Genomic DNA, 20816 nt, shown 5'->3' with positions numbered 1-20816 from the left:
TTCCCCAGAGAGTTGGATACTGGAGATGATGAGCTATCTTGGAATCAAAGGATACCTGATAAAATGCCTCTGTTCATATCTGATAAACCAGTGCTACTAGGAAGTACTGCCTTGGTCATAAATTTTCATAATTTAAGTGTTACTCTAAGACTGAGAAGATTATCTATGAAGAACGATAGAAACAAAATTTCTAAGGCATAGTATAGTCCCATGGCAACTATTACAAGAGTTCATTTCCACTGAAACTGTAACTCCCTGCATAGCCTGGGGGAAAGGGGGCTGGCATCAGGAAAAGGGAAGAGTTTCCCATTATATAGAATATCCCCTCTTCAGACGATAATTGTCCTTTTGGTTGGTGGCATCTGAAACTAGATGGGAAAAATTAAGTTAATCTACTCAAATCAATCACACTTGCAAACGATACCAACTGTGATCAATTTGAGTAGATGATTAACTTAGTTTTTCATATCTAGTTTCAGATGCCACCAGCCAACCCAGAGACTTAGAGACAACTAGATATTCAGCCTAGAGAGAAGTTGAGCAATCAAAGCTAGTGATGGAGCGTTTCATGCTTGAGTGAGTACAAGGATTTATTTCAGTGAGTGAGAGGAAAACTGTACACAATCCTCTGAGAACCGCTTCTCAGTGTGGACATGCCTGTGCCCTGGCCTAGAGCAAGGAAGGGAAATCAGTGATGGCCAATAAATGGGGAGAAGAAAAATGTGAAGAATGAAAACGTGTGTGTGAGAGAGAGAGAGAGAGAGAGAGAGAGAGAGCAAGAAAAAGCCCAAGAGGAAAGTCCATCAACCACCAGGTAAAGACTGAATCTCTAAATCCGCCTCCAGTGGCACCTTATTCTAATTAAAACACAATTCAAACTCCTCCTTAAGACTTGAAGGTATCTCACAAGCAGTCTTCTGCTTACCTCACTGACTTCCTCTCCTCCTAGCTTGCCCTTTTGCACTCTTCTCCAAGTTCTGCAAACATCCGCAGTTCGTTTATGCCTCCGGGCCTCTGCGGCCACTGTTTCCTCTGCCTAGAATGCTCTTCACTTGACTGGCTTCTCACCATTCCTATCTTTCTTCATACACCACCCCCTCATGGCAGCTCTCTGACTGCCCTAAACCAGCTTCCCTCAGACCCTGTCTGGCACACCCCCACAATGAACTGTCTTCATAACACTCATTCTATCTGAAAAGTGTTTTCCCATATATTTGTATCTGATTTATTGATTCCATTTCCCACAGAAACATAAACTCTGTAAGAGCAAAGAATGTGTTTTGTTCAATGCTGCACACCCTACCTAGAACATCTCCTGTACATGGTAGGGACGCAATAAATATTGGATGAATCTCAAGTTCCACCATATAGATGACTGCAGAAAGTCACTCAAGAGCCACTGCAAAACCATTCTCTGCCCCTTTTGTTACCCCATCAAAGCACATGGTCATGACCATGACCCACAACCACACCAATTCCAGGCCTGCTTCCACACGCCACGGGGGTGAGAATAACATTGCTTCCTTCCCTTAGAGAAATCGCCAGCTTCCTTGCCATTTCCTCTCCTGGAGGCCTTATTCTCTCATGTCCCACAGATCTTTCCATCCCCAATCACATAAAAAGTAAGTCAATGTTTAAAGAATTCTTCAAAAACCAGCATTACTCTGTGCAACTGGATGAAATGATCCCCCTTGCACATTGCATCTCAGGTAAAAGGGGGAAGAAGAGAGAACACAGAAGAGACTCTTCACTCAGCTTTCTAGTGTTCATGATAAGAAATTTCCTAAAGGTTGGGTGCTTTCCTTCTCCTTTTTCCCAAAGGTCCAGGAAGATGAAAACCCTGATCAGATGCAGAAGGTTGTGGTAGTAAGTGGTAAGCTGCCCATTCCTCCTGGGATGACCAAAAGATATCCAAAAAGAAAAAAAGAAATATGAACACGGGGAAGAGACTGAGATCCTACTGCTCCTCACTCTCTTTTATCATATCCTCACCCACAAAATATCATTGCTTCTTAGCCTGACCGCCTGTCTGGCAGCCAAGTTCCTGACCAATTCAGTCACCATCAGGAGAAAAAACACCTGCTACCCCACTACAGTGAGAACTGTGCTTCTGACACCCTGACATAGAACCATAAATACAGCTTTCTACAAAAACACTGTTATGTCCAATGCACACATCCTGTTCTATACATCAAGTGCACTCCAAATTAAACACTTTAACTCATCAGGGTTCAACTGGAAACTGTGGTGTATGCTGTTATCCACTGTAGTTAGGATAAGCAGGAGAGAGAGATTCAACAGTGATAGTGAGGAGGTAGCCCTGTGAAGATTTCTTCCAGGCAAAAAGGAACTTCCCTGAAAATATATTCAGAATGAAAAGAACATTCAGAACATAAGCTATTGGCAATAACAGGCCCTTGTAAACCTGGCCAGACACAACCCACCCAAGGGGCATGTCAAAGATGTGGAGAAGATAGAAGATAATCCTTGAAAGTCTGAAACTAACAAGAGGAAAGACAAAGTATGTAGAGCATCTGCTCAAGAAGCCAAGCCTGAGGGGTAATTAAGAAGGTGTGTTCAGATAGGAGAGGGGGATACAAGTGAGCGGGTGGAAGGCACAGGAGAAAGACAAGCAAATGAATGGAAGAACCTGTGAGGAACATCTGCTACAGAGGCTTCCTGGGACCCCTGCAAGGCAGAAGTGAAGCGACCCTCCTGTGATCCAATCTAAGTCACTTAACCTTGGGCAGTCTCAAGTTTGTTTGTTTGTTTGTTTTAATTATAAAATAAGGTCAAGCATTCCTTTCTCCTAGGGTGGTTGTGAAGAGTAAATCAACTAGCACAGGTGAACTCACTGGGGATAATACTGGGAACCATACTGGGAACCACCTGAGTTTTGTGCTTTCCTCTCCTCCTTGATAAGTATCACCTAGAATGCACTTAAACAGGTCTCTGGCCCCCAGTCTGAATGCAATCACAATGGAAAAAAGCCTATTGGTAATCTGCATGGTTAGCAGATGATGCTTATCAGAGAAACATGGGAAGCACAGCATTACTTCACTTCTCTCTCATAATATTCCATCTGATATGGAACACAGAAATATCTCCCACAGAAGCAAACAGCTGCCACTATTATTTAAAATGAGAAAACTTAAAATTACAATCTTCACAAAAGACAGACTGATTTTTTTTAAATGCTATGTCTCTTAAAGTCATTCTTCTGCCAACACTATTTCTATTCCTTTTGAGCTCCAAAGATTTGTATTGATTTGGGGCATAAGAACAAATTGAATATCTCCAACAAATCTACTGAAACAATCAAAACAGCAATCTCATTCTATTACACCGTAATACGGAGACACGGTACAACCTGAAACTGTGACAACCAGGGAGGGACTTGGTGAAAATATTGCTCAAGAAAAGGCCTGTGAGAAGGCCCTCCCCCTCCACGTTTAAGGACCACTTGATGCCAGAACAGATACACAGTTTTGAGAAAAGTTCTCTTCTCATAAACCAAAGTTGCCATTATCTAAAGTGCTTCCGAGCCAATCAGCCTCATTCGGAGACAACAAACTAGATCATCTAAGAGTGGCTCTTTACAGATTTTCGTACTAAAAGTCGGCGGTGAGACTAAAAGGAAGGGAAAACAAATCAATTTACAAATGTCAAATCATCATGTTTCAGATGTAAAACAGCCTGGCAACCTGACCAGATCTTCCCAAATATGTAACATCTCCATATAAGTCAAAAGATATAATTTCTCAGCCTGCAGCCGGGACACTAAGTTTTATCACTGGAAAGTCAAATATCAAAGCTAGCCTTGTAAGAGCAGCTATCAGAAACCACGAGACTAGCGTGAACATGGGGCCAGAGGGCAAGGAGCTTCTGGTAGATTCGCAGTATTCTTAACTATCTACCTAATTACAGTTCTCAGGTGGCGGGCCTCTTAAAGCACGTGTGACTTTTGGATTTAGAATCTGCGGCTTCTGTAGTTTCCGATACGTTGGCATTCAAGATGTCGCTTTCATCACCACTCCCAAGTACCGTTTTTAAAACAACATCTTCGAACAGCAACCCCACCCTCAACCCGGTCGCCAACCTCTCTCCCCGCCCTTCCACTGAAGACCTGCACCCCACACCCCCACCCCACCCCCGCAAAGGTGTTTTGGGTTTGTTTTTACTTTTTGAAAACTGCCTTTTATAGATTCTCTTTCAAGCCCAAATAACACCACACAAGGAGCTGAGATCGCCACGGAGCTCGGTAGCATTCGGCCTCAAAACCACTAGCTTCTTCTCCCCTTTCCCCCAAATTAACGGCAGGCCAAGTCCCTGCAATTTTCTCGTCCCTGCACTTTGCGCCAAATCGCCTCCGAGCTGGTTTCTTTAGGTCTAGTTCCACTGTGGCGGGAAGAAGGGTTTCTCGTAGATTTTTTCTAAGGTAAAACGAGAGAACTTTCCAGACCTCTCGCCCCGGGTCGCGTACATCCCCTTTTACAAAGAAACAATAGTGAGCGAGGAACCCGTCACCCCCGCCGGCCGCTCCAGTGCCCAGCGCCCCAGCAGCCCTTACCCGGTGAGCACCCGGGTCCGCGCGCCCCCCACTCCCTGAACCCGGGGCGCCGGGCAAGCGCATGCAGGCTCCTGGGGGTGGGAGGGTGCATGGAGGCGCGCCCCCCGGCCCCTGATCCTCAGCCTCAGAGGCAAAGCCCGCGGATCTCCCCACCCCCAACCTCCCTCCCCCACCCTCCCCCCGCCGATGCCAACCCGCAGCGAAGCGGGCTGGGGAGAGTTACTCGCCGAGGCCCAGGCGCGAAGACCGCAGAGGCGCGCGGGGCTCCGGGGCCGGGAGCTCGCCCGCAGCCGCTCTCTCCAGCCGGGTGCTGCCTCTCCCGCGGCAGCCGCAGCATCGAGCCGGCGGAAACCGGAGGACGGTAGCGCGGCTCAGCGGCGGCCCGGGAAGGAGGCAGTCTCCCAGACCCGGCGGGGGACCAGCGAGAAATCCGAGGCGCCCGGCGGCGCGTGCGCTGCCCACAGCGCCCGGGGCCGGATCCTCGGCGACTGCGCCGAGCGCCTCCGGAGTCGGGGGGAAGCTCCTCTCGCGGCAGCGGCTGTGGCCGCCGCCGAGTGCGCCGAGGAAGGTGCGGGGCAGTGAGGTGCAGAGAGAGCCGCTGGGGCCCGGCGTCCCCGGGCGGGCGAGGCTGGAGCGCGGCCGAGCCCCTACCTTTCCGGCTGGCGGGACTCCAGCCGCGCGCCCTCCCCGGGCGTCCCGGACAGGAAAATCACCAAGGGAAGGCCCGGGGAAAGCGGCGGGTGGCTTTGGACGAGGTAGGAGGATCGGGTTCCACAGCCAAGGAGACACTCCTTTCCCGCCCCGGTTTGTTTGAAAGCTGCAGGGGAGAAAGAGAGGGGCGGCTAGGGAGCTTTCTCCTCCCCGCCGGGCTGGCAGGCGGCAGAAGTAAACACTTTTTGCTTGGCTCGGCGGGGACTTCTGTGACACGAGGCGGGGCAGGCGGTTGGTCCCCAGCAGAAAGGGCGGGAGTGTCCAGAGAGACCAGAATTTCTGAGCTCTGCCCTTCAAGGACAAGTGTGTTAGTGCTTTTTGTCTTTTGGAGGAAACGATGCGTTAGGGGGAAGGAAGACGAAATGTGTATTTGCTTGTTAAAATAGGTCTCCCTTGAGAAATGCGTGTACTATAGTGATGATACTTGGATAGCTGTATTTTTTAAATGTCAGTGTTTGTGAAATAAATCATATGCCCTGGGAGAAGAGCCACAGACTTGGGTGCAGTTCAGAGTGAGTAACGTGTCAGGCCCTGAAACAAAGTCCTTTGTGATGGACCTTCTGGTGTTGGTGTTGATTTTAACAACAGCCCTAGGAGGCAGCACTTGTTATTTTCCCAATTTTATCAAAGAATCCGACTCGGCTGAGCACACACACACAATCAAAAAAACCCAAAGAGTTCAGGAATTCCCCAACCGGTACCCTTTCTACAAATTGCCTTTGCAGTAACCCACACAGATTTTGTAATTACAAAGGTGGTACCTCAGACATCTGAGTGGTGGTGATGGATTAGTTCCTCAACTGTGTCTGACTCTTTGAGACCCCATGGACTGTAGACCTCCAGGCTCCTCTGTCCATGGAATTTCCAGGCAAGAATACTGAAGTGGGTTATTTCCTTCCCCCAAGGAATCTTCTCACCTCACCCAGGAAATGAATCTGGGCCTCCTGCATTTTAGGTGGTTTTCTGCATTGCAGGCAAATTCTCTACTGACTGAACCACAAGGAAGAGGGTATTTGTCCAACTGGGCCCATTTTTCTTGAAGTTACTATGCTCTTTTAGGTTCTGCTGAGTTTATTACCCTTCTTATGTTCATCATCTTCAGAATTAAAGCAGTGATTTTACCTCCTACTCTCTAGCTTTCCTAGGACTTTTTTTTTTTTAAGATGTGGACCATTTTTTGTTAGTCTCTGTGGAATTTGTTACAATATTGCTTCTATTTTATGTTTTAGTGTTTCATCCCCAGGGCACATGAGACCTTGACTCCCTGACCAGGCATTGGAAGGTGAAGTCTTAACCAGTAGACTGCCAGGGAAGTCCCTTTCCTAGGATTCTTGAATCTGCAAAGTCATGTGCTAAGGGAAGAGGCAGTCCATTATTCTTAGGTGACATTTGTGCTTCTTCATAGTCAGTATTGGCCAAGAAGACACTACTCACCATGACCTAGTTCAAATTCCACTGCCTCCTCTGGCCTGTGTGACCTTGAACAAGTGACTTAACCTCAACGTGCTTCCTTTTGTAAAGTGAGAGAGTACAACCTCTCTTCACGGGTTGTGATGAGGATTAAAATAGATGATGAGGTAGAGAGTTCTTGGCACAATGCTTATCACAAAAAAAATCAGGAAGTATGGATATTAACTACCAGTTCTTTCCTACCATGAGTCAGCTACCCTTCATGTATCATGTCTGTTCCTCCAATTCATCACGCAAACCAGAATAATCTTATCCCAGAAATGACAAAGTGGAGTCAGGAGGTTATATAATATGCCCAAGATCATACCAACCCATTTTGGAGCTGTGATTTGAATGAAAGTACCTAGAACCAAAATCAGCTCTCTTTCCAGAATGCTTTACCTATTATGTAACTATCTGGGCAGGTGCTTTTGACATGTCAAAGATTTTTTTTAATGCAGAATACATTATTTCATGGGAACATGATTGCAACTATGTAAAATTTTTGAATTCTTGTGGAAGGTGGTAAAGAATTAAGCAGGGTAAATTTGTAGCAGTCTCTGGGCTACAATGTTTTCACAATGTAAAGATAATTAACTCAGCCTTTGTATAGATGATTTATTCTAATAAAGCGGGAGGGGAAGGGCCAGGAAATAGAGAACTATTGGGACATGCAGGGTCTTTTAAAGGTCCTTGAAACCATAATATTTAGGCAGTGTACACATAGGGTTGGACCAGTTTGCTAGGTTTGTTTTTTAATTATAGATGGTGTGATCTCTTTGAATTAAAATGATATTGTTTGATGGGATGTATCCCAGGGTATCCAGGGACCGGTGAAAGCCAGGTTCCCCACGCCAGCCTGGAGTGCCATTCAGCACTCTGGAGAATCACAGTCTAAAGTTCAAGAAAGTAGTATTTCTTCCTGACCCCAATATATGATCTGCCTTCCAAATTCTCACACCCTAGACCAAGAGCAGGCTTTCTTGGCATGATTGACATAGGACTGTCTACTCTATGCAGAAGATACCTACTTGTAGGGGCATACTCTCAGCAGGTCACATCAGATCATAGTAGATGAATCCCAGGACTGGAGATACAAAGTGACAAGAGACCTCTTTCACACAATATCCTCTTTTAAGTTTATGGGGGGAAAAAAATGTTTTCTTTAACATTCTCAATATGCCAGCAAATTTGGAAAACTCAGCAGGGGCCACAGGACTGGAAAAGGTCAGTTTTCATTCCAATCACAAAGAAAGGCAATGCCAAAGAATGCTCAAACTACTGCATAGTTGCACTCATCTCACATGCTAGCAAAGCAATGCTCAAAATTCTGCAAGCCAGGCTTCAACAGCACACGAACCATGAACTTCCAAATGTTCAAGCTGGATTTAGAAAAGGCAAAGGAACCAGAGATCAAATTGCCAACATCCATTGGATCATCAAAAAAGCAAGAGAGTTCCAGAAAAACATCTATTTCTGCTTTATTGACTATGGCAAAGCCTTTGACTGTGTGGATCACAATAAACTGTGGAAAATTCTGAAAGAAATGGAAATACCAGACCACCTGACATGCCTCTTGAAAAACCTGTATGCAGGTCAGGAAGCAACAGTTACAACTGGACTTGGAACAACAGACTGGTTCCAAATAGGAAAAGGAGTACATCAAGGCTGTATATTGTCACCCTGCTTATTTAACTTATATGCAGAGTACATCATGAGAAATGCTGGGCTGGATGAAGCACAAGCTGGAATCAAGAGTGCAGTGAGAAATAGCAATAACCTCAGAAATGCAGATAACACCACCCTTACGGCAGAAAATGAAGAAGAACTAAAGAGCCTCTTGATGAAAGTGAAAGAGGAGAGTGAAAAAGTTGGCTTAAACCTCAACACTCAGAAAACTAAGATCATGGCATCTGGTCCCATCGCTTCATGGGAAATAGATGGGGAAACAATGGAAACAGTGTCAGACTTTATTTTTGTGGGCTCCAAAATCATGCAGATGGTGACTGCAGCCATGAAATTAAAAGACGCTTGCTCCTTGGAAGAAAAGTTATGACCAACCTAGACAGCATATTAAAAAGCAGAGACATTGCTTTGCCAACAAAGGTCTGTCTAGTCATGGCTATGGTTTTTCCAGTGGTCATGTATGGATGTGAGGGTTGGACTCTAAGGAAAGCTGAGCACCGAAGAATTGATGCTTTTGAACTGTGTTGTTGGAGAAGACTTGAAAGTCCCTTGGACTGCAAGGAGATCCAACCAGTCCATCCTAAAGGAAATCAGCCCTGGGGAGTTGGTGATGGACAGGGAGGCCTGGTGTGCCGCAATCTATGGGGTTGCAAAGAGTAGGACACAACTGAGCAACTGAACTGAACTGAACTGAACTTAACATTCTCAAGGCTTGGGGGATTTAGTTTTGAACAGTACCTGGCTCAAGACTGAACTTGACCAACATACAGTCCTTCTTCCAACTCTAGGTAAAGATCCTGCCAGATCTGTCTTCTGATTATCTTGTGGTTTTATCTCCTACAAGCAATTATTTGTCACAGTGGTAAAAAAAAATCCGCCTACCAGTGCAGGATATGTAAGAGACACAGGATCCACCCCTTATTCCGGAAGATCCCCTGGAGCAGGTAATGGCACCCTACTCTAGTATTCTTGCCTGGAGACTTCCATGGACAGAGGAGCCTGGTGGACTACAGTCCATGGGGTCACAAAGAGTCAAAGCCGACCAAGTGACTGAGCACAGGAAACTAAGACCTATCACACTGCCTGGTGCAGCCAAAAAGACAAAGAATTCAAGGATATGTGGATCTCAAAAATAATAAACCAGTGTGTAAGGAATGTAAATCTTAACTTAGAGCTATGACTCTGCCAGCAATGTAGAAAAGGGCAGTTAGTACTCTCAAGCGAACCCTAACTTCTCCAACATCTCTATTCCAGAGCAGGGTATCAGCTACATGTTTGCATACATAAATAAACATTGTATTGTTTTCCCCAGAATTGTGAGTGCATGAGAAAGGAATTCAAGTCTACCAGAAAGCTTATTTGCCACTTCATAAATGATAGTGTCTCCTGATTGTGCTAGTCCTGTCAAGGTTTCAGAGGTCTTAGTGGCTCAGTAGTTATCAGGGACTGTATTTACTCTCCTTCAACAAGCTAGCAGAGGAGGGTGGAACTGGGGCTCAAAGTGTTCTAAGCACAGGAGCATGTCAGTATCTATATGATGGGAGGCACAATTAAGACAGCTGATGGAAAATGATTGCGATATTATTAAAAATGGTTAATATCCAGAATAAATTAAGAATTCCTATGGATCAAAAAACAAAAAATAAGACTACCCATTTAAAAATAGAGCACAGAACATCAGCAAGCAATTCACTGAAGAAATACAAATTATCCAAAAACTTGCAAAAATTTTAGTGTCTTTTTTAAATAATAAAACTATGTGAAAAAAATCTAGACAGTAATGAGAAATCAGATAAGCAAAAAAAAAAAAGGTGGGGGGGGGGGCAGTGAAAGAGTTAATGAGAGCTCCACTAGCTATCCAGTGCTTAAGAATCTTCCTGCCAGTGCAGGGGATGTGGGTTTCACAACTATGCAGCCCACATGCTGCAACCACTGGAACTCAACTGCTCTAGAGTCATGCTCCATGACAAGAGAAGCCACCACAAGGAGAAGCCTGAACACTGCAACAAAGACCCAGCACAGCCAAAAATAAAATAAGTGAATCTTTTTTTTTAAATAAGTGAGTTAATGAATTTCTGGCAAAGGTGGCAAGGAATCTATTCAAGTAAGTGTAAAGAACTACTTCCTTTTTAGAGGGCAATTTGGTGGCTGCTATCAGATCAGGGAAGGAGTACATCAAGGCTGTATATTGTCACCCTGCTTATTTAACTTATATGCAGAGTACATCATGAGAAATGCTGGGCTGAAGAAGCACAAGCTGGAATCAAGATTGCTGGGAGAAATACCAATAACCTCAGATATACAGATGACACCACCCTTATGGCAGAAAGTGAAGAGGAACTAAAAAGCCTCTTGATGAAAGTGAAAGAGGAGAGTGAAAAAGTTGGCTTAAAGCTCAACATTCAGAAAACGAAGATCATGGCATCTGGTCCCGTCACTTCATGGCAAATAGATGGGGAACAGTGGAAACTGTGAGAGAGTTTATTTTGGGGGCTCCAAAATCACTGCAGATGGTGATTGCAGCCATGAAATTAAAAGATGCTTGCTCCTTGGAAGAAAAGCTATGACCAACCTAGAGAGCTTATTAAAAAGTAGAGACATTACTATGCCAAAGGTCCATCTAGTCAAAGCTATGATTTTTCCAGTGGTCATATATGGATGTGAGAGTTGGACTATAAAGAAAGCTGAGCTCCAAAAAATTAATGCTTTTGAACTCTGGTGTTGGAGAAGACTCTTTAGAATCCCTTGGACTGCAAAGAGATCCAACTAGTCCATCCTAAAGGAAATCAGTCCTGAATATTCATTGGAAGGACTGATGCTGAAGCTGAAACTTCAATACTTTGGCCACCTGATAGGAAGAATTGACTCATTTGAAAAGACCCTGATGCTGGGAAAGATTGAAGGCGGGAGGAGAAGGGGCCAGCAGAGGATGAGATGGTTGGATGGCATCACGGACTCAACGGACATGAGTTTGAGTAACCTCTGGGAGTTGGTGATGGATAGGGAGGCCTGGTGTGATGCAGTCCATGGGGTTGCAGAGTCGGACAGGACTGAATGACTGAACTGAGCTGATCAGATGTAAAAAGTTGTTTGGGATTTGAATTTCGAAACCCTCATTAAAGTTCCTTGACTTTTCTCCCTGCAAGATAGTTCTGGCCTCAAGCCAAGTGATTTAGGAATGAGGATCGGAAGGGAAAGGACCTGAAATCTCTCAACCAGTTCCCAGTTACCCCATCAATGAAGAGGTTGGCCTTCCTGATTGCTGGGTAACTCCCTTCACAGCACCCCCTGATGGCAGGACAGCCCCTCCCCCAAGATAGTAGCCCCCCGCCACCCCCCACCCCCGGAGTTGTGTGGGGCAGTGCACAAAGCTGCTGTATCTTAGAGCAGCTTGCTCAGAGCTCTTGTTCAATTCTGAGAAGCATTCAATGCCTGGATCACTGTCCTAGCAGATATGCCCTCTCCCCATCTATCTATGAAGATGCTCTGCTAATATCCAGTCCTGTGACTGATAATTCAAGCAAAATATACAGGTCACTTCACTCAGAGCTCTCAGACCATTAATGATAAAAATTATGACATTTTAAACTAACACATTTGTCTCATAACTGGTTTACAGAGCTGAACTTTTGCTACTTCATTTCATGGGAGTTTTGCTATAGGATGGATCCCTAAAAGCGGAATTGCTGGGCAAAGTGTACATAAACCTACACTCAAATAATTAACTATATTTTTATGTTCAAAAATTTATACTTAAAAGAAAATATTTTCCATAGCACTCCTGAAGCAGAGTGCAAGGTGGAGTCATTACAGTGGGCTATGAGTGGCACAAAGGCTTCTCTGTGTTTCCCAAACTCTGCTGCTGCTAAGTCGCTTCAGTCGTGTCCAACTCTGCGCGACCCCATAGACGGCAGCCCACCAGGCTCCCCCGTCCCTGGGATTCTCCAGGCAAGAACACTGGAGTGGGTTGCCATTTCCTTCTCCAATGCCTGAAAGTGAAAAGTGAAAGTGAAGTAGCTCAGTCGTGTCCGACTCTTAGCGACCCCATGGACTGCAGCCCACCAGGCTCCTCTGCCCATGGGATTTTCCAGGCAAGAGTACTGGAGTGGGTTGCCATTGCTTTCTCCGTCCCAAACTCTAGTCTGCTGTAAATGCATGTTCCTTTCAAATCAGCAATTTTATGTTTTAGGACTCCATCCTGCAGAAATAATTACATAAGAACACAAAAATATGTATGGGGTTGGTCACAGAAGCATTACTTGTAATGTTTAAAAACAGGAAAATAATAGAAAGAATAGAAAGTGATTAATTATATTATGGTAGTATATCCTAGGTTTCTCTGATAGCTCCTTTGGTAAACAATCCATGGGCAATACAGGAGACCCCAGTTTGATTCCTGGGTTGGGAAGATCCGCTGGAGATGGGATAGGCTACCCACTCTAGTGTTCTTGGGGTTCCCTTGTGGCTCAGCTGGTAAAGAATCTGCCTGCAATGTGGGAGACCTGGATTTGATCCCTGGGTTGGGAAGATACCTGGAGAAGGGAACAGTTACCCACTTCCGTATTCTGGCCTGGAAAAATGAATGCAACTATTGCAAAACTATTAGAAATCTGCATATACATATACTAATATGATGACAGCCATTATATTGGCTTTAGAAGTTCTACATTCATAAAACATATTGTGCAATTCATTTATATCAAGCAGAAAAAATAAAGGATCACTGACGTGTGTATATATTTGTGAGTACATAAGAAAAGGTCCTAAAGACTACACGACAAAATGTTGACAGAGATTTCTTCTAGAATTACAGTGGCAGAGAAAGAAAGGGAAGGAGGATTTTTTGCTGTATACTCTAAATGTTTCTAACTTGTGATATTTATAATGTATATGAGTAATACTTGTAATTTTTAAAAAGACACTAACAAAGTTATTTGTGTTTGGGAAAGACAGTAAAAAAAGTGTCAAATAAAAATGCATCCGTGTTTAGGTACAAATTTGAATTCTTTAACTTGGTGATTCCTTACCTGTATGCTCTTTATTCTATACAGTGTGTTTTTCCAATCAATAGAGACCAGATAAAAATATCAGATGAAAACAAAAATAAAACCCTTAAGCCCACATTGAAAGAACAAGAGGAAAATCTATGTGAATCTTGCTTTTATTTTGAAGTGGGAAAAACTAGGCATGAAAGAAGCTTGAAGAAAAAGGTTAATACATTTGACTTCACAAAAATGCAGTTTCTAAAGATAAAATACACCAAAAAATAAAAAGACAAGCTGGGAAAAAATACTTGCAGCACATATCAAATGGTTTCTCTTCTTATCAGGCCAAGAGCTCTTAGGAGGCAAAAAAAAAAAAAAATCAAGAATTTAGTAGAAAAATAGGGAAACTACATGGAAAGAACAGCAGTCTGAGGAGAAAAATAAACATTACTTAATTAAACAAATATGTATGCCTGCTATGTGCCAGATACCATTCTAAACAGGTATATATTAATAGCAGTGAAGAAAACAGACAGTAATTTCTGGCTCTTTGGAGCTTACATTCTAGTAAATTTGAAAAGAGTCTTGACTTCACTAATCAAATTTAAAGCTATATATCATTTACACTTATTGGTGAAAATCATGATTATTAAAACTTAGTGTGAAGATAATTTCTCGTGCTTTTGGTGCAAATGCAAACTGGTGAGGTTTTTCCAAAGGATATTTTAATAAAGTCAATTATAATTTTAAACATGAACACTTTACTGTAGAATATATACTTTATGTATACATTATATATACTTTATGTATACAATGTATACTTTATTGTAGCAGTTCCACTGATAGAAACTTCTGTTGCAGACACCTTACATAGTTATGCAAAGTTGTGTTTAAGAATTGCCATTTAGATATTGCTTATTAATGGCAGCCCACTCCAGTACACTTGCCTGGAAAATCCCATGGACAGAGAAGCCTGGTAGGCTACAGTCCATTGGGTCGCAAAGAGTTGGACACGACTGAGTGACTTCACTTTCTTATTGCTTATTAAATATAATGAAGAGATACCAGAATGAGTCAAACAACCATTGCTAAGGGATTGGAGTTGTAGGGATCACATATACAAGAGATTTCTGTGTAATCACTAAAACCATGAACTAGTCCTGCATCTAATGACTTGGAATAATGTCTAAGATATTATTAAATTTTAGCAGCAAGTTGCTAAACAGGTTGCCTAGTAGGATCCTGTTATTGTGAGATGTAAAAAAAAAAAAAAGTAATAGAAATAATGATGGTTATAATAAAACTTATGTTAGAACACTAACAGAAGGTGTCTAAGGGGATACACACCAGCCATGAACATGAACCACCTCTGGAGGATGTATTCATGGAGGACTTTTCTTTCTAAATTATAAATTTCTGAATGTTTGATTTGCACAATAAGCACCTATTTATTTGTAACCAAAATTTCAAAACATGTTTTAGGATTTTTTACATGCAGTAGAAACTTGCTTAGAAGCATATCAAAATACTTAGAATGCTTGACCCTCCTCCAGTAGTTTTTCTGAGAAGTGACAATAAAAACTCTGTTGTAAAGGGTGATTGTACACCATTTTCATCAGAACCCTGATAGTGATGGTGTTTTAGGGTTTCTATTATTCTCAATTTTTGAATTAAAAGGGACTCAGTTAGTGGAAGTGATGGAGTTCCACCAGAGCTATTTAAAATCCTAAAAGATGATGCTATTAAAGCACTGCACTCAATATATTAGCAAATTTGGAAAACCCAGCAATGGCCACAGGACAGGAGAAGGTCAATTTTCATGCCAGTTCCCAAGAAGGACAGGACTGTAGAATGTTCAAACTACCAGACAGCTGTACTCACTTCCTCTGCTAGTAAGGTTATGCTCAAAATCCTTCAAGCTAGGCTTCAGCAGTACTTGAATCAAGAACTTCCAGATATACAAACTGGGTTAAAAGGCAGAGGAACCAGAGATTAAATTGTCAACATTTGCTGGGTCATAAAGGAAGCAAGGGAATTCCAGGAAACATCTGCTTCTGTTTCATCGACTATGCTAAAGCCTTTGACTGTATGAATCATAACAAACTGTGAAAAACTCTTATCAGACCATCTTAACTGTTTCCTGGGAAACCTGTTTGCAGCTCAAGAAGCAACAGTTAGAACCTTACATGGAACAATTGACTGGTTCAACACTGAGAAAGGAGTAGGTCAAGGCTGTTTATTGTCACCCTGCTTATTTAACTTATATGCAGAGCACATCATGCAAAATGCCAGGCATGATGAGTTACAAGCTGGAACCAAGATTGCCAGGAGAAATATCAACAACCTCAGATATGCAGATGATATCACTTTAATAGCAGAAAGCAAAGAGGATCTAAAGAGCCTCTTGATGAAGGTGAAAAGGAGAGTGAAAAACCTGGCTTAAAACTCAATATTAAAAAAACTAACATCACAATATCCAGTCCCATCACTTAATGGCAAATAGAAGGGAGAAAGGTGGAAGCAGTGACAGATTTCCTCTCTTTGGGCTCTAAAATCACTATGGATGGTGACTGCAGTCATGAAATTAAAAGATGTTTGCTCCTTGGAAGGAAAACTATGACAAACATAGACAGAGGATTAAAAAGAAAAGACATCACTTTGCCAACAAAGGTCCGTCTAGTTAAAACAATGGTTTTCCCAGTAATCATGTATGGATGTGAGAGTTGGACCATAAAGAAGGCAGAGCATGGAAGAATTGATGCTTTCAAACTGTGGTACTGGAGAAGACTCTTAAGAATCCCTTAGACTGCAAGGAGATCACACCAGTCAATTATTATTATTATTTTTTTTCCATTTCCACATGCAATCTTTTTTTTTTTTAATTTTACATAATTGTATTAGTTTTGCCAAATATCAAAATGAATCCGCCACAGGTATACATGTGTTCCCCATCCTGAACCCTCCTCCCTCCTCCCTCCCCATACCATCCCTCTGGGTCGTCCCAGTGCACTAGCCCCAAGCATCCAGTATCGTGCATCGAACCTGGACTGGCAACTCGTTTCTTACATGATATTTTACATGTTTCAATGTCATTCTCCCAAATCTTCCCACCCTCTCCCTCTCCCACAGAGTCCATAAGACTGTTCTATACATCAGTGTCTCTTTTGCTGTCTCATACACAGGGTTATTGTTACCATCTTTCTAAATTCCATATATATGCATTAGTATACTGTATTTATGTTTTTCCTTCTGGCTTACTTCACTCTGTATAATAGGCTCCAGTTTCATCCACCTCATTAGAACTGATTCAAATGTATTCTTTTTAATGGCTGAGTAATACTCCATTGTGTATATGTACCACAGCTTTCTTATCCATTCATCTGCTGATGGACATCTAGGTTGCTTCCATGTCCTGGCTATTATAAACAGTGCTGCGATGAACATTGGGGTACACGTGTCTCTTTCCTTTCTGGTTTCCTCAGTGTGTATGCCTAGCAGTGGGATTGCTGGATCATAAGGCAGTTCTATTTCCAGTTTTTTAAGGAATCTCCACACTGTTCTCCATAGTGGCTGTACTAGTTTGCATTCCCACCAACAGTGTAAGAGGGTTCCCTTTTCTCCACACCTTCTCCAGCATTTATTATTTGTAGACTTTTGGATCGCAGCCATTCTGCACACCAGTCAATTCTGATGCTGGGAAAGATTGAGGACATGAAGAGAAGGGGTGGCAGAGAATGAGATGGTTTAGATGGCATCACTGACTCAGTGGATATGAGTTTGAGCAAACCCTAGGAGAAAGTGAAGGACAGGGAAGCCTGGCATACTGCAGTTCATGGGGTTCGCAAAGAGTTGGACATGACAGCAAGTGAACAATCAGGGTTTCATTGATTTAGTCATTTATAGGTTTATCGAGAACCTACTGTATGCCCAGCACAATGACAATTGAGGCATTAAACATACAGAATCCTAGACACTGGAGTTTCTGCCTTGTGAAGTGATATGAGGGAAATAGGCTCATAAGTTTCAGACTACAAACACTTTCTGAGATTCTGTGTCATACATTGGCTAAGTTCAAAGAACACAGTGGTGAATGTCCAAAATTCCCAACATGATGATGATTGCAAATGAGCATACTTGTAGACTAACACTGTTTATCAGGGTTTTGTAACTGCTGGAGATAAACAGCCTGGTGGAAACTAGAGGAAACAACTTCCTGGGAGAACTTGGAGAGATAACTTTGGAAATTTGCTTTATGCAAAAAATAATCTTCCTGGTCTATTTTTTCCTAAATATTTTTCTTTTCTAGTGTTTGCTTAAAATGACATGCACTTACTTAGAATTTGCCAGAAGACAATCTTACCCAAGTTTCTTAGCCGCTGAAATATGAATGACTTTTCCTAAAAGAGCTTTAGAGTTCTTACATTCTGACCCTGGCCGCCTAACATAGCTCAATAGCCTAATTATTGCTCCAGATTGTCATCCCCACCTCAGGGTTTCTAATTCTGTGGAACTAGAGTGTGGCCTGGGAATTTTTATTTCTAATAGGTTTCCAGAAGTAGCTGATGCCACTTCAAAAACGGTTTAGGGAATTAAATATACCGACTTCCCAAGTTAAAGACTTTATTAAAGGACTGTGAGACAGATGATATCTCCGATTCATAGGAGGAATAACAAGGTTCTTAACAAAACACAAATGTAGATAGGTAGGCAAGACACAATAATAAATATTTTCAGTTCAGTTCAGTCGCTTAGTCGTGTCCGACTCTTTACAACCCCATGGACTGCAGCACAGCAGGCCTCCCTGTCCATCACCAACTCCCGGAGTTTACCCAAACTCATGTCCATTGAGTCATCCAATAAATATTTTATATCCTATTTAATAAACGCAAGGATCTATTAGCTTGAGGTCAGAAATTTCATTCTATCACTGATTTTCAGGATTCAAAATACTTTAAAGGTGCTTTATGGTTTAACTTCAGATAAATTTTCTTTTTCTCTCCCATACACAGATGTTTTAGAAATTTAGATTAAAAACAATTTCTAACTACATCCAAATGCATAATGTTAGGTTCTGTGATGAGAATACAGTCCCAAGCCTATGGGGGAATTTGTTTTTTCTTGTGAATGGGCTCTTGGGAAACAGACTTCTAAGGTAGCAGCATCAGTGAGTGCAAACAACAGGCATAGGATGGCGGTGACAATCCAGAGGGTTTGAACAACATGTGGGGGCAGATGCCAACTAAGAGCCTTTAAAAAATGAGAAGAGAGCATCTATATTTGTAGATTAATCTGTCTGTAGTCTGAAAACTCAACGTGCCGAACATCAAGAGGACGAGAAGACGGCTAGCTGTCATTGAGTGAGTGATTTTAGTCCTGTCTGACTCTTTGCTACCCCATGGACTGTAGCACAGCATTCACAGTTTCTGGGGATTAGGATATAGACAGTTTTGGGAGGGAGCATTATCTGGCTTCCCACATGTGCTATTTATTTTGTTCTGGTCAAAAGCCATTTGGAGCAGTGTTTTCAATACCAGGCATCACATAATAAATGATATTCTACAGAAGAGAAAAATCGTCAGTCATTCATTTAGCATTTGTAAAGTGTTCACTATGTTCCAGTCACTTGGCAAGAAGAACTCTGGAGATAAGAGCATAGCAGGTTGTAGAATCTAACGCTTATGAGCCAGGACCCTGGAGTCTAATCATCTGGTTTTGAATCCGGGTCTCACCATTTATATACTGTGTGACCTCACAAATGACTTAACCTCTCTGTGTCTCAGTGTTGTCATTTATGAAACTGAGATAAAGTTTTAACTGTCCCATAGGGTTCCTGTGAAGGCTAAGTGAGACACTCGATGAAGACTTTGGCATAATGACTGCATGTTGAGTTCAGTATATGTTGATACTGAGGAGGCATGAGAGGACAACACCAGAGAAGGGGGTGCAGAATGACCACAAGGAATTTGAAAAGGCTTTCCAGAGGTAGGTTTTGAAAGTTGAGTTTCTCCTAGTTCATCAACAAGAAATAAAGAATGTGTAGTGAGAAGACATAGTAAAGGATTTGGAAACCATAAGGACTGGCTGAGCCGATTGAGGGATTTAAGCTTAGTAGCTTCGGGAATAGGGATCGGAGTCACATGAGAGCTGCATTTAAATCCTCTTGCAGTTAAAGCAACAGAAAGTAATTACTTATTTTACTTCTATCCAGAAAAATAGCCAAGCCTAAGTGAAAATGACAAAAGCAACATTCATCTCAGTATTTGGAACAACTTGTGAATAATAAGGATTCCTTTTTATAATGGGGTGGGAGAAAGTGACAATCATTCACTTGTGTCCAACTCTTTGCAACCCCATGGAATTCTCCAGGCCAGGATACTGGAGTGGGTAGCTGTTCCCTTCTCCAGGGGATCTTCCCAATCCAGGAATCAAATTGGGGTCTCCTGGATTGCAGGCGGATTCTTTACCAACTGAGCTATCAGGGAGAAGCTGATATAAATGGTGGGAGAAGGAGTGATACAAACCCTTCTTTGTGCCCCACTGACTGTCAGACACACTGCCTTCTTGAAGGAATGGTTGGTCTGAAATCCATTTTCCCCTGCTCTCAAAACCCAAGTATTTTGAGAACTCAATGGGCCATAAACTTTAAGGGAGATTGGACTTTTTCCAGCCCCAGGGGTGTAAATCAGGATTGGCTTGAACCAACCATGTAACCACTGTGGTTGAGGAGGTCAATAGCAGGCATGCCTTTGGAAATTTTTTCTTATCTCTTCAGAAGGTAAATGAAAAAAATGAGTGTTCTCTCTGTCTTTCTTCCAGGAATGAGCCATCAAGTTAGCATCTGGAGATGGCAGAACAAGAAGACAGAAAGGATGGATCCTTCATGAGGTGGACCAGCTGCTAAATTATCCAATTCTGGAATTGTTGTACAGTTAATTTACCGAATTGTGTATGCCATATATTATATTAATATGTAATATATTAAAATACACTCACTGTTAAAGTCAGTCACATTTTTCATCTTACAGCCTGAAAAGCGTCTTGCAGTACAACTAGCACCCTAGTATGCTGACAATCCGGGCTCTCATCAGAAAATAACCATGGACCCTCTATGAGTGAGTGAGTGAGTGAAAGTCACTCAGTCGTGTCCAACTCTTTGTGACCCCATGAGTCCATGGAATTCTCTAGGCCAGAAAACTGGAGTGGGTAGCCTTTCCCTTCCTGGCCCCTCTATAGAGTTTATAAAAATGCAGGCTTTGAGAACTAATTTTAAATTAAGATTACTGCTTGATTTCCAGGTGGAAAATTCTGTTAGACATGTTTCTTAGTTCATTTTTTCTCTACTTATCTTTAATTTTATCTTTTGGACCAAACCATATCATTAAAGGGGCTTCCCAGGTGGCACTAGTGGTAAAGAA

At 42.5% G+C, this 20816-nt stretch overlaps 2 protein-coding genes across 7 annotated transcripts in view; one reads left to right on the top strand and one right to left on the bottom strand.

The window, feature by feature from the left end:
* The window catches only part of ST3GAL6 (ST3 beta-galactoside alpha-2,3-sialyltransferase 6), an 86364-nt gene extending 81003 nt beyond the window's left edge, over positions 1-5361 (bottom strand). For 4 of the 6 annotated variants that reach the window (XM_070786955.1, XM_070786986.1, XM_070786994.1 and 1 more), the window contains exon 1: positions 5222-5361. The gene's annotated coding sequence lies outside the window, so the exon portion shown is untranslated. Of the gene's footprint in view, positions 1-4797; positions 4938-5221 lie in introns of those variants that run through there. The other 2 variants (XM_070786982.1, XM_070786969.1) reach the window with 2 other exon arrangements.
* On the top strand, positions 4632-20401 carry LOC109564771 (uncharacterized). Its single transcript, XM_070797067.1, has 3 exons — positions 4632-4647; positions 4771-5325; positions 20218-20401. The coding sequence occupies exons 1-3, from the start codon at positions 4632-4634 to the stop codon at positions 20283-20285; spliced, it is 639 nt and encodes a 212-aa protein (XP_070653168.1). The 3' UTR covers positions 20286-20401.
* The last annotated feature ends 415 nt before the right edge of the window (positions 20402-20816 follow it).

The sequence above is a fragment of the Bos indicus genome, chromosome 1 (genome assembly GCF_029378745.1).
Source record: "Bos indicus isolate NIAB-ARS_2022 breed Sahiwal x Tharparkar chromosome 1, NIAB-ARS_B.indTharparkar_mat_pri_1.0, whole genome shotgun sequence".
NCBI lineage: Eukaryota > Metazoa > Chordata > Mammalia > Artiodactyla > Bovidae > Bos > Bos indicus.
Note: the sequence above shows the minus strand (reverse complement) of the source record. Positions and strands in the feature narration are given on the sequence as shown.